Genomic DNA, 13,581 nt, shown 5'->3' on the forward strand with positions numbered 1-13,581 from the left:
CTGCTGCCATGCCCTGCTAATTTTTTTGTATTTTTAGTAGAGATGGGGTTTCACCGTGTTAGCCAGGATGGTCTCTATTTCCTGACCTCGTGATCCTCCTGCCTCGGCCTCCCCAAGTGCTGGGATTACAGGTGTGAGCCACTGCGCATGGCCAGAAATACCCAAATTCTTAAACAGTGAGTATCCTAAACTGCAGGAAACTTATCCATCCAATCCTAAGTATAATTCACAGAGAACAGCAAAAGAGGTCACACTGCCTCTTATATCTTGAAGCCAGTCTAAATTTGATTCTAAAACCAGATGAGAAGCTGAGACAGAAAAGCTATAAAACAATCTCATAAACTTAAATGTAAAAATTCTAAATCAAACATTAGCAAATAAAATCCAATGAGATTTTTAAAAATATAGTATACCCTGACCAAACTATGTTTAATCTGGATATGCCAGGATGGTTTAATAGTAGAAGATTTTTAAAGTGCTAGTCACCATGTTAACAGAGAAGGAGAAAAAAAGTTATCACATTAGATGCAGAAAAAGCATTAGATAAAAGTCAACAACACTTCGGGACAAAATGTCTTAGTAAAATCGGAACAGCAGAGAAATTCTTAATCTGATAAAAGGTAACTACCAAAAAACATAGTGAACCTATACTTAATGGTGAAATATTAGAAGCACTCCCTTTAAAATCAGAAAAAAATGAGGATTCCCGTAATCTCCACTTCTATTCAACACTGGACTTTCCTAACCTCCATAATTAAAAATATATATATATAAAGAAGTAAACATGTAAGGATCAGTATGGAAGACATAAAACTCTCATTGTCAGATGATGTAACCTCAGTAAAAAGAGAATCCTCAAAGTATTATTAATAAAAGAACCCAGCAAGATGTCTACATACACTAACATTTTTAAGGTTGCATTTTTTTTACATCTACATTAAACAGTATGTGTAATTTTTACAAAAGTAATACTCTTTATAGTAGCAAGAAAAGATATAAGTTTACTATGCACAAACATATCCAAACCTGTTCAGATTTAGGTGGAGAAAATTCTACAATTTTTTGGAAGTCATTAAAGAAGTCCTAAGTAGGATGATATGTTCGTAAAGAGGAAGACTCGATATTAGACCTCAGCACAATTCTAATAAATATCCTGGCATAATATTTATATGGGCCAAGAATAGCCAAGATAATTGTGAAAAAAAGATATAGTGAGGAAGTTGCCTCCTTAAATATCAACATGTATGTGTAAAGCAACCACGACTGAACTCATGTAGCACCAGCGTGGGCGCAGACGGGTAGAGCAGATTAGAAGAGAGAGCCAGAAACAGACCCCCCATATTCCGATTAGGTCTTCTAATGTTTACAGAATTGTTGCAATCCAATATGACAAGGTAAGCAATCTAACAGAAAAATGAACAAAAAATTCTTTATCAAGGAAGAAACAGATATGCTTAATAAATACGAAGTTACTCACCCTCTTTAGTAATCAGAAATGTAAACTGAAATCCCAGTAAAACACTATAGGTTGTTTACAATAGTCTCTTCATACTAAACGTTGACCAGGATATGGAAGAGGAGCTTGCAGACTGCACAACTGTTGTGGAGACTGATTTGGTGCTATTGAGTAGGGCCATAGATAGATGCTTTCCTCCAACCTTAACATAGCTCACCTTGTGCTATTCCATGGCCGACGGCGCTGCCAGTAGGGGCTCCAGGAGTATGCACAGGGATGGGGTCCCATGTCCACATCAGTGTAGTTTGTCTATCAATAAATGGGAAACGATAGAATGAATGGATTGGGATATGTGCATGCACTAAAATCCCATGAGGTCATACAAATGAGTGAGCAAGAGCTCTGCGCATGAATGAATGTGAAACTCATAGGTCTATTTTGGGGTAAGAAAGCAAATTATAGAAACATGCATGGAATTATAAAATTTAAGATAATATATCTTAAGTTTATGTTACAGTATGTTTAGCAGTGTGCAAAATAATAAAGATTGCTTAGGGATTTGGAGAGAAAATTTTGTAGAACTATGTAAGAGTAGGAACACAAATTCAGCCTTGTGGCCTCTTGTGTGGGACAGGGAGAGGAAGCAGGTGAAGGACGGGAATATTTAACTTTTATTAATACTTATAATTTAAGTTTTATTTCATAAGCAGGGGGTGGTGACTTATTCTTGACATCTTTTGTATGGCTTTAATTAGTGCAACATTTTTTAAATTAAAAAACAGCTGGAAGGCCCCTGCTGAGAATGAGAAGGGAAAGTGTGGTCTTTGTGGACAAAGGGCAGAGTTCTACTGATAGCCATAAATATTCACATCCCTCTTGGTCCCTCTCTTTAAGACTAGGCACAGAGCTTTCTCTAATGCAGAGAGACTCAAAGGACCTCCCCCCCACAACCAGTGGCTCCCCATAAAATGCCTATGATGCAAGAAAATTTCTATACACACACAAAATTAGGTGCAATCAATTTTCTTCCACAAGTCAAAGAAAGAATATACACTAGACAGCTTATTTTTCCTACTGACTTTGTCTGTCTTTAACCTTAAAACAAAAATAAAAGCTCAATGATCTTTTGTAGATAAATCCAGCCTCTCTCTCACCTCCTTGGTAAGCCACATCCCAGCATCCTATTTTGTGCTCACTGGGTTCTGTCTTTCAGGGACTCTCTCGTTTTATTTGTTTTCAAGCCTAAGCTACTGTCAGATTAACATTTCTTCTCTAGTTTGCCCTTAGGATACTTTATTTGCTACAAAATTGCTTTGTGATGGTGTCACTACACTACCAATGAAGCGGAGCAATGGCAATTACCATAAAGCACAGGTCCTTCAAAGGCCAGCCCAGTGAGAGTTTGGGTCCGAGTTCTGCAGAATGACTACCAGTGTGAGTGCTTTGTGTGCAGACAGGTGAAAGAGGACCCCTGTCTGCAGCCCAGGGCATCCTGGCCTTCTCGCTCATTAGCGCTTGGGATTTTCACCCCACACACACTTACTGATGCCAGCAGGGCCAGGCACTGTGCTGTCCCTGGAAAGAGAGAGAGGAGCAAATGCTAACCTCTGTGGTTTTCCCTCTTGACACCAATTCTCCAACTGCAGACACCAGCTGGGTGTCCTAAACTCACTCCTATTCTGACTGTAACTACCTAAAGGTAGCGTCAGACTCCACAGGGTTAAGGCCTCAGTCCCATCAGCCGGCCTCCACTTCAGATGCCAGTTACAGTGTTGGGTCTCCAGGTTACCCACAGTTCTGTCCACCATGGCTACAAACTCAGGGGGGGTCCCATAACACTTGCCCCAGGGTCAGTAACTTATTAGAACAACTCACAGAATTCAAAAAAGCATTTTACTTAGGTTTACAGGTTATAAAGAGTACAAACGAAGAAATGCAATGGCAAAGTACAAGTGGGGTGGTAGGTCACATGGCTTCCATGCCCTGTCTGTGTATGCCACCATCCCAGCATCATGAAGCATTTACCAACCCAGAGCTCTCCAACCCTGCCACTTAGGAGTTTTTAATGGAGTTTCATTCAGTAGGGATGATTGCTTAAATCACTGGCCAACTCATCTCCAGCCCCCTACCCTCCCTGGAGATTGGAAGCCATTGAGGAAACCGCAGCTGCCAGCTATCTTATTAACATGGAAAATGCACTCTTATCACTAGGAGATCTCAAGGGTTTTAGGAGCTGTGTGCCAGGAACCGGTAACAAAGATCAAATATTTATTTTTTATTCTAAGACCCCCTCCCCAGGTACTAGGAGCAGAGACAGGGCCGTGCAGGCAGAGTGATGTTCAGCACAGGGCCAGGAGCAGGTGCCTGAGCTGAGGCAGGTGGGGAGAGGGGAGAGGTGGTCCAGTCTAGGGTGCTTGGTTATCAGCCCTGTCATTTGTTCTCTAAAACCAGGGTGAAAAAGAGAACAGACTTAACGGGAGCCTTTAGACTGGACCCCACTTACCTGAAGCACAGCCATCAGGATTCAGGTAAGCTGTGAGCCTGCTTTCTGTGGACTGTTTCCGGTCTTGTTCCCCTCAGAGCTGCCCTGGAGGTCCCTGGGAGTTAGGGGAAGACCATCCATATCCAAGGAGGCTCCCACAGAGAAGCCGGGGTGCTGTGCATTCCTGGATTTGCCCCTGTAGCCCACTCCCTGTGGGTTGGTTAAGAGGCTTGGGGAGGATCCCTGGGGGAGGCTCCTGCTCTAGAAGCACTGAGAACCTGCTGGGCTCATTGCAGGAGCAGGGGCAGGTGGGCACAGCCATGGGATTTTAATATGGGCATGCATACCACCTGCAGACAAGGAAACATCTTTAACATAATGATGGCCATAATGTTTACAAAAAGGCTTTGCATCACCTTCCACCAATACCATGAGGAGGCAAAGTAAATGAAGGAGGTTGCGTAGGGTTGGTGAGGGAAGAGAAAATAAGATGAAGCCAAGGCTCAGATCAGCACACAAAGGTGCACCTGAGTCATTTGGTCAGTAGGCCTGCTCTCTGTGCTTGGTGCTGGTGACAGCCAAGGAGGCTCAGCACCCACCTGCAACGTCTAGCAGGGAGGGGATGAGCGGGCAGTTATCAAGTGGCATCAGGGGACACAGGCTGCTCCGGGGCCACAGCAGGTAATGCACAATTCTTGGCTTTTGCACTTCACCTATGTCGTCTCATTTGACTTGGGCCAGTGTATCCGGCCGATCAATGTAGGCATTGAACTAGAACCAAAATAAGTAGAATTTTTTTGATAACTGAAAATTCTGTCACAATGCTGGTGAGGTAAAGTGGTTACACTAGTCATGTAGGCTTTGAAGATGTATTCCTTATTATTAAAGATGTACATTTGGAAAATAGAGTCAATGCTGGGCCAGAAAATTCCTGTAATCCCACCACTCAAATGCAAACTTTGCTAATATATTGCTGTATTTCTTACCAGTCTTGTTCAATGCATTGTTTGCTTTGCTTTAACTCTGCACCACTTACCAATTACCAATATACAAGCTGCCCTTCCCACACGTATCTCATGAAGTTTTACGTCTTATGAGACACATAAGACCTATTAAGTAGTCCACAGTTCAAGTAAAACCATTGTCAGAGGAAATTACTGGCTAAGAGGTTTGTCATTCCTTTATGTTAACAGTAAAGAATTGTGCAAGGAAGCTGCTAACTGGGCCAGTTCTTTACTTGTCCATAAGGAAGCAGATTCACAGAGAAGCAGATAGGAACTGCACTAATTAGACACTGTATCTGAATTCTTCTACTGAAAGCCTCCAGTTTTTCTTTCCTGTAGAAGTTTCTGCAATGAGGGAAATCTTCTATAATTCTGCACCACCCAATATGGCAGCCACCAGTCCGCATGTGGCTACTGAGTGCTTGAAATGTGGCTCATCTGTTGAAGAACTAAAGTTGAATTTCTTTTAGTTTTAATTAACTTAAATTTAAATGTCAACAGCCACATGTGGCTAGTAGTTACTGTATCAGATGGTGCAGTAATAGAAACTAAAAAGGTGGGGCATTCCCTCATTTTCATTCATGACAATCATCTGGTTCTTTGACAATTTTTTTTTTTTTTTTCGAGACAGGGTTTGGCTCTGTCACCCAAGCTGGAGTGCAGTGGTGCAACCTTGGCTCACTGTAGCCTCCACCTCCCAGGCTCAAGTGATCCTCCCACTTCAGCCTCCCAAGTAGCTGGGACCACAGATGTACACCACAAGGCCCAGATAATTTTTTGTATTTTTTTTGATAGAGACGGGGTTTCCTCATGTTGCCAAAGCTAGTCTTGAGCTCCTGAGCTCAAGCGATTTGCCTGCCTTGGCCTCTCAAAGTGCTGGGATTACAGGTGTGAGACACTACACCTGGCCTCAACAATTTCTTACTGAGTGCTTCCTGCATGCACTCTGTTGGGTGCTGTTGTTTCATTTGCAGTGGTCTCTGTGAATCATTGCCAGATGCTGCTACTGATGTTATGTTTGTTTAACAAGCTCCCTTACTAATGAAAGGCCGTGTGGCGTAAAGGAGAGTACTGCGTATGGGTTGAGATAGGCTGTGTGACTTTGGGCTTCCATCTCAGGGTCACTCATAAAACAGGGGGTGGAGGTCTTGCATCTCCTCTCAGCACTGCCATTTTTTATGCTAGTGGAGAAAATAACTATCTTCTCCTGGCAGCCAGATGGCAGTCAGGAAATGATACCAAGTGGTGACTTCCGATGTTCTTGTAAATACAACATAGGCACTCCTGTGCGGTGGATGAAGTGCAGGGTGGGGCGTGGGTTGTATTAGGTGGACAGCTTGTCCCAGCTGAGCATGGTCAGGGCCTGCTATGGCCCTGCCACAGCCCCTGTTGACTGGGGAAGTAGGGGACACTGATGTGCCTGGTCCAGCCCACATTTGTGGATCTACTCCCAGAGCACGAGACTCCCTTTTCCACCGATCTGTGCAGCGGGGCTGCAGCACGTTGTCATAATCCTCACCTGACGCCTTGCGCAGGATCACTTGTATTAATAGAAACTCCCATCTATGAGCTTGCATCCAGGGTTCTTTCTCCTTTATGGTCCTGGGATTTGCTGCTTTAGGCATGAGGGGAGGCTCAAAAGCAAATCAGCCATTTTTCATAACCAACGTGGAGCCGCTGAATCCTGGATATTAAAACTGACTCAGCAGATATTCACTGAGTGTCTGCTCTGTCCCAGATACTGAACTAAGATCTGCTAAGATCCACGGATACAGAGATGAATAATCCCACCAAGAGTTTCATTCTTTTCTTTTTAAAATATTCTAATCACTTCGTATATCACAAATTCACCTTCCCATGCATGAATGAATGAATGATGAACGATTTACATGATCTGAATGCTAACTCTCTACTGGGCACCAGATGAAACCTCAGATGTTCATGCTATGTAACTGCAGAAAGCACAACTAATGGGGGTCTATTGAGAGTGTAACATTTCCAATTTGTGTTTTGGGCATCCTGTTCTCAGGAGACTCCCCTTGAATATGTTGCCCTGGGAAGTGCCACAAAGAACACCCAGACCCAGCCTTTGGGCAGTTTTATTTCTGGCTTAGAAGACACAAGAAATTTACCTGGAAGATGAAAAGGATTAGCGTGTGATCAACAAACCTGTCTAATGGTTTCTTTTTTCTTTTTCTTTCTCTTTTCTCCAGGGCTTATCACTGACTACCGGGTAAGTGGGAGATTCCCTGTAATCTCAAATGCTAGTGGAGTGCTGGGAGGCTTTGCCACAGCTGTCACGTATCTCCTCCTCCACTCTCATGACAAACATGCACTGGTGGGCACCTTCTAACTGGGTCCTAACTGACAAATTAGGGGTGTCTTGTCAGGTGGCGGGCAGCTCTGCTGAGCCCCCTAGTCAGAGGTCTCAGGTTAGGAGGGGGAAACCTGGACCCTGGACTTTGCTCCTGGGGAGGAGGAAGGAGCCTCTGCCCCTCATTCCTCTGGAAGGAAAAGGCCCTTCTGTCCTGGGCTGCTGTGTGCCTGGGGCTGCACTGGTGGTGGCAGTGGGAGAGTGAGGGAGGAGTCAGGGAACATAGAAAGCTCCCAGGTGGGGCCAGTCGTCTTAGCAGCCTAGTCTCAAATGCATTGGTCCTCTCTTGTTTTTATTTGAAACAAGTGTTAAATGAGGCATACTTTGAAAATGCCAGGTTGTTCTAGTGTTAGTCTGGAAAGGAATCTGGGACCAAAGGCAGTACTGCGAGGCTTATCAAAAGAATAGAACCCAAGTGGGAGGGTGAAACTCAGGGGGAACAGAGGTGTGGCCACTGAGCTGGCTGTCTTCTGCCATCAAGAGATGACCTGTGGCCGGGTGCTGTGGCTCACGCCTGTAATCCCAGCACTTTGAGAGGCTGAGGTGGGTGGATCATCTGAGGTCAGGTCTTCGAGACCAGCCTGGCCAACATAGTGAAACCCCATCTGTGCTAAAAATACAAAAATTAGCGGGGTGTGGTGGCAGGCACCTGTAATCCCAGCTACCCCGGAGGCTGAGGCAGGAGAATCTTTGGAACCTGGGAAGCAGAGGTTGCAGTGAGCCGAGATCACGCCAATGCACTCCAGCCTGGGTGACAGAGTGAAACTCCATCTCAAAAAAAAAAAAAAAAAAAAAAAGACCTGTGTCCACGTGTGGTGGGCACCAGACATCATCAAAGCAGAGGCTGCCATTTCCCGACAGAGGTGTGTATCTAAGTGTGTTTGGAGCAAACACTGTCAGCAGCTGGTGTGATGATGACCCAGCAGGGGCTGCCCCTCAAAGGCATGGGTAGCTTGCCTTCTTCCTGTGACAGCAGTGAGCCAGGAGGCGGGGGGCAGCAGTAAACCTTCCCAAGCCATCAAGGCTGGTCCTAGGACAGTTTTGGCAAAGTTTGCCTGGGACCACCCAGCTCCACACCCGGGGAGAAAGGCCAGGGTGTGTGCACATAAGGGCACAATGGGAAGATCCATGGATGATGCCATTTAAAACTTTCATATAAATCCCCATTGACAATCTGACTTACCTTTTAGAAAGTTATTATTGAAGGGAAAATATGACAATAATATTAAAAATAACTTGAGGACCAGCTCACCCTGACCTTGCATCCTCGCACGCTGTGGCCTCTGTCTGTCTCCTCCTCTGGTTCGTGGCCTTTCTCAGACTTCATGTTGCATGAGGGTCATGTGCTGTACAGACCACACTGCAGCTGGTTCTCATGGCACCGAAACTAAAATTGCAATGCCTTCTCCACTCCTCCACAGCCTTAGTAAGTACAGAAACTCTACACAGAATCCCATGGTATGTGGTATAATTATTTCCCTGTTATTTAACTACTTCCCTGGGAAAGTCCCTTGCTTTCCTAAATGACTATGCAGTGGGCATCTGGCACATCCAGCTTTCTGCTGAGGATAAGCTGCTTCCTGAGGCATGAGACTGAAGATGGGGTAACAGGCACGAACACTTCATGCCTTTTATTTTATTATTTTTTAATGTTGCTCCTTCCAAGCTTAGATATCATTAGAAAAAAAGGCACAACACCATCTCTGGTTCACATAAAATAACATAGGCTTTGCTAAAAACTCCGTATTGACTAACAAGTCCTCTAGGAACCAAAGTCCTTTTAGATAAATTTGGCACTGTCTTTCAAAGGCCTGGGGCACCATCCCCAGCAATGCTGGCTTATGTTACGTTGCCCAAGACAAGAACCAGCACAGCTCTGCCCGCATCTAGCAGCTCAGGGAACATGATCTCCTCAGACAGTTTCTACCGTTCACCAAGAATCACAGATCTGTACTGGCACCCGCCTGCAGGACCGCGAAGGTGGCAGGGCTTGCCTGAGACTTCCCCAGCCTGTTCTTCTGCTCCATCCAGGGCCTTCCAGTCCTCAGGGCTCACTCCTTCTCCCCAACCCTAGGTTCTTCATCCTACTCCCTCCACCACCAGTCCCTGACCCTCATGGGGTGGGGAAAGAATCTGATCCCTGTCTTTCTGTCCCCTTCTGTCTTTAGTGCTGAGCCTCACTCTCCTCAGCACCTCAGGCCACACCCCCTTTCCCCACTGCTAATCCAGAAGACTTGAGCCCACCATTCACCTCAACTTGATGGGCCAAGCATTCTTTGAAAAGCATTTGTCCTTCTGTTACTTCAACTAGTTATCTCTACTAGTTATCTCTACTAGCTTAATGAAAGGCATTGGCCTCAGTTAAGGAAAGGTGAAGCATCAGCAACCTGTGCTCCAGCCCTACTTTCAAAGCATCCTTTGAGCAGCTCCTGTACTCCCCACCCTGTTAGTCCTGCTGTGAGACCTGGATCTCTTTCACCCCATCTCAAGGCAGCCCCTTGACTGGCACTCCCTTTCCAACCAGGAGCTATGAGCTACTCCTGCAGCTACTCAGAGGTGAGTGAGGCCCAAAGCCTCCTCCAAGACTCCCAGGCCACTGAGGGAGACAGAGGCACAGACCATGCAGGCCCTAATGCCTGTTCTGAAACACACCTGAGACACCTCCATCCTCCAGGCTGCCCTTTGTGGCCCAAGAGGACATGCCCCAAGTCCTTAGCTAGTCCTCTGCCTGCCAGCTCTCCTCTTGCCACTTGTGGCAGGCGATGATGCTGAGGTCCCTGGCACTATGGCTGGCAGCGCATGAGTCAGGAGCCATGTGGGGACAGTTCTTGTCTGGCTGCCTGTTGCTTCTAAAGGAACCCAGGCAGGTGGGAAGCACCACAGCAGCCAAGCCCCACTGGCATCCACCAGGCTGGGGAGGCTTTCTGGGGTAATTGGCCTTCTGTGCTGCTGTGTCCCTAGAGAGGGCCAGAGATGGCACATCATGTGTTCACAGCCAATATTTCATGGCTGATGAGGGGACAAACGCATGAACCTTATGAAAGATGGAATGCAGAAGGTGGAAGCTGTTCTGGAGCAGAGGGCTTCTAAATGCGAAGCACAGGCATTAGGCCTCAGCATACCAGCCCTAGGAAGCAGGAGTGGCCATGTGTGGACAGCCCCGGGCAGCCACCGGGAAAGCACACACAAGTTGGCCGGGTGTGAGTGTGGGAGCAGCCTCAGGGCCCCTGGTGTGCAGAGCCCACAGGGCACCTCTCAGCCCAGCTTTGCTCTTTCTATCCCTTGGGTGCAGGCACAAGTGTCACTGCCTCTCACTGAACCCTCTCCATCTGCCACAACCCAGGGATATCCCTGGCCGTATTTCCCGGCATCTTCTCTTTGCTGCTATTTTTGCTACAATGCAGTGACCTCTTTCCCTCTCTGTGCTCACGTGCACCTCTCAGGCTCCTCTATGATTCCCACCTTGAGTGTGAATTCCAGGCAAATGTTCCCAGAGCATTTGTTTTGCTGGGCTTAGCAGGGAATGGGAAGGAATATCATAGACATTTTCATTTTGTTCAAAGAGGCTGGAAACCCAAACCTAAGGCTGTCACAGCCATCATGCTGGGGAGAAGATCCCTGGATGGTGGGCTGCCTGCCAGGCCAGTGAGGAAGTGTGGGGTGAAAAGGATGAACAGGCCCTGGTAGTTCTGTTCCCCCGTCAGTGGCTGAGGGAATGAGGACCGAGTGTTAGTCCCAGGAGGAGGCTGTTCAGGATGCGAGGTGTGGCAAGAGAGCTCTGTGTTCTTTCTGATGGTGAACGGCACACTGAAGATGTCAGACAGCACCATTTGCCTCCAGTTTGTGTGGTCCTGGGTGAAGTGGGCATCATTATGCCTGTTTCATAGGGGAGGAGACAGAGGTTCAGAAAAGTTTGCTGAATCTATTGAAAGACAGGACCAAGGACCTAGATCACAAGCCACTGAGCCACGCAGCCCTGCATGCTATTTGGGTGAGGAAACTGCATCTTCTGGAAGATTGTTGATGGCTTATCGAAAATGGAACAAAATACAGGTTTAAAAATGATCAATTGTGGAGGAAAAAGTACCAGGAAATAGCTCATTTGATGTCCAGGAAGCATCAAATATGAATTGACTTCTACATGCAGAATCCTTTTAGATGACCCATGAATGAGGGTCAAATGGGTTTTACTCCTGATTTATTTAAGTACGTCCGTCAACAATCTTCCACAAAATGTGGGCTGGCCGCTCCGAGCCAGGCCAGGTGCTGGACTTGGGGCTGGGACTAAAAAGGCAAAGGAGACAGAGTCCGTTTCCTCTGGGAACTTAGTCTGGCAGGAGGTGAGGCTGGGTACACAGGGGTCACAGCCATCTATGGCAGGCGCCCAGGAGCATATTGGGGGAGGGGACAGTGCATCAAATTCAGTCTCTGGAGAGAACATGACAGCATTTGGAGCCACATTTGAGTGAGCATTCAATTAGATGGTGTGCATTTTCACTCCGGGACCACAGAAATTAAGTTTATTTACCTTGGTATTCTTCCAAATGTTAGACTGAAATCACATTTTAATTTGTAGGAGGTTGACCGGTCGAGGAATGATTTTGGAACATGGCGCCCGTGCTGAACCATGGCAGGGAAGCGCTGTTTTACTGACTGTTAGTTAGATAGTCAGTCAGCTAGTGGTGGGATAAGGGATTCTTCTTTTAGATTTCCCAAAAGACAAGTTAGCTTAGTTCTTGAGCAGCCCAACAGCTTGCAAACACAGTGCTGACTAGCAGACAACTGTGTGTGCAGGTTCGGCTCAGGCTCTGCTGCACGCTGGCTTGGTGACATTGGGCAAGTCACTCTCCACACCTGCTTTCACTCCAAGAAAGTGGGGGATCCGAACCCTTGTTTACAGTGCTGCTAGGAAGCTCAAAGGAGATAAGGTGTCAACACACTGGGCCGGGCATGGCACACAACCTGGGGGAACCACACCGAATGCCTGAGTCAGAGGTTGGGTCCCTGTTTCCCTTTTGACCTGAGAAGCTCCTGCAGAACCCTGGCTCTGGGCCCTTGAGCTGCTTCTCTTGTGTTCAGAAGCAGTTGCCATCCATTCATTCCACCCACACTTTATTTTATTTATTTATTTTGAGATGGAGTCTCACTCTATTGCCCAGGCCGGAGTGCAATGGTGCCATCTTGGCTCACTGCAACCTCCGCTTCCCGGGTCCTACCTCAGCTTCCCAAGTAGATGGGATTACAGGCATGTGCCACCATACCAGGCTAATTTTTGTATTTTTAGTAGAGAGAGGGTTTCATCATGTTGGTCAGGCTGGTCTCAAACTCCTGACCTCAAGTGATCCACCTGCCTTGGCCTCCCAAAGTGCTGGGGTTACAGGCGTGAGCCACCACATCTGGCCTTCACCCACACTTTAAAAACCACTTGTGAGCCCTCCTACCGGGGAGCAGTGCGGGACTCAGGACTCTGGCTAAGCAGTCCCACCCGGCAGATGGCTCAGCTGAGCTCGAGTGTTGCGCCTGGCTGCATTGTATCACCCAGGCCCAGTAGGGAGCTGGCTCAGCTCTCCTCAGCGTCTCCTTTATAGCTGAAATATAATATGACTGTTAAGATGACCATGCAGTGCTGCTATGTTTACTTCCCAGCAGCCTCCCCATCCTAGTCCTTCCCTGCTCACTTCAGCACGTCTCCATCCCTCAGAGTGTGGGGGACAGTCAGCTGACTGGGTCTGTGAAAACCAGAGGAAGGACAGGGAAAGCTTCTGGAGCACGAGCATGGAGACACATTGTGTTTTCTGATGAGGGGTCTTGGGGTCACTCCATGGTGATCAGTGGGACCAAGAGTGAACCAGTATTGCTCTAGAAAACAGTGCCAGAACATCCGGGGCAGAAGTGGCAGACAAGAGCGGGTTCTGGCTCCCTCCTTCCTCATAGGGAAGGACATCAATGAAAATTACCCCCTTATCCCCACTGGATGGTGAGCTCGCTGGGGGCAGGGCCATGTCTTCCCTGTTTGCTCACCACAGAACCCCAGGGCCCACCCCAGGGTCTGGCCCTGCTGTCCACGCCGCAAACATCTGTTGAGTGAAAACAATGAACATCGCTGGCTCCCAGGTCAACAGTCCCTGTCTGTGTTCCTTTCTCTTGGAGATTTGCAAAGAAAGCCTCTGCCCACATCACCGAGGGCCCTGCCATCCAAGACAGGCCATGGCAATGGGAGCAGGGTGGCCGCAAGGGAATTGGCTGCCTCCAAGAGAAATAGGCG

At 47.1% G+C, this 13,581-nt stretch overlaps 1 protein-coding gene across 1 annotated transcript in view; it reads left to right on the forward strand.

The window, feature by feature from the left end:
* The window catches only part of DDC (dopa decarboxylase), a 107,736-nt gene that overhangs the window by 84,682 nt on the left and 9,473 nt on the right, over positions 1-13,581 (forward strand). The window contains exons 9-10 of the mRNA XM_055294443.2: positions 3,908-3,984; positions 7,156-7,175. Coding sequence (XP_055150418.1) covers positions 3,908-3,984; positions 7,156-7,175 — 97 coding nt within the window. The remainder of the gene's footprint in view (positions 1-3,907; positions 3,985-7,155; positions 7,176-13,581) is intronic.

This window comes from Symphalangus syndactylus, chromosome 9 (assembly GCF_028878055.3).
Source record: "Symphalangus syndactylus isolate Jambi chromosome 9, NHGRI_mSymSyn1-v2.1_pri, whole genome shotgun sequence".
Lineage (NCBI taxonomy): Eukaryota > Metazoa > Chordata > Mammalia > Primates > Hylobatidae > Symphalangus > Symphalangus syndactylus.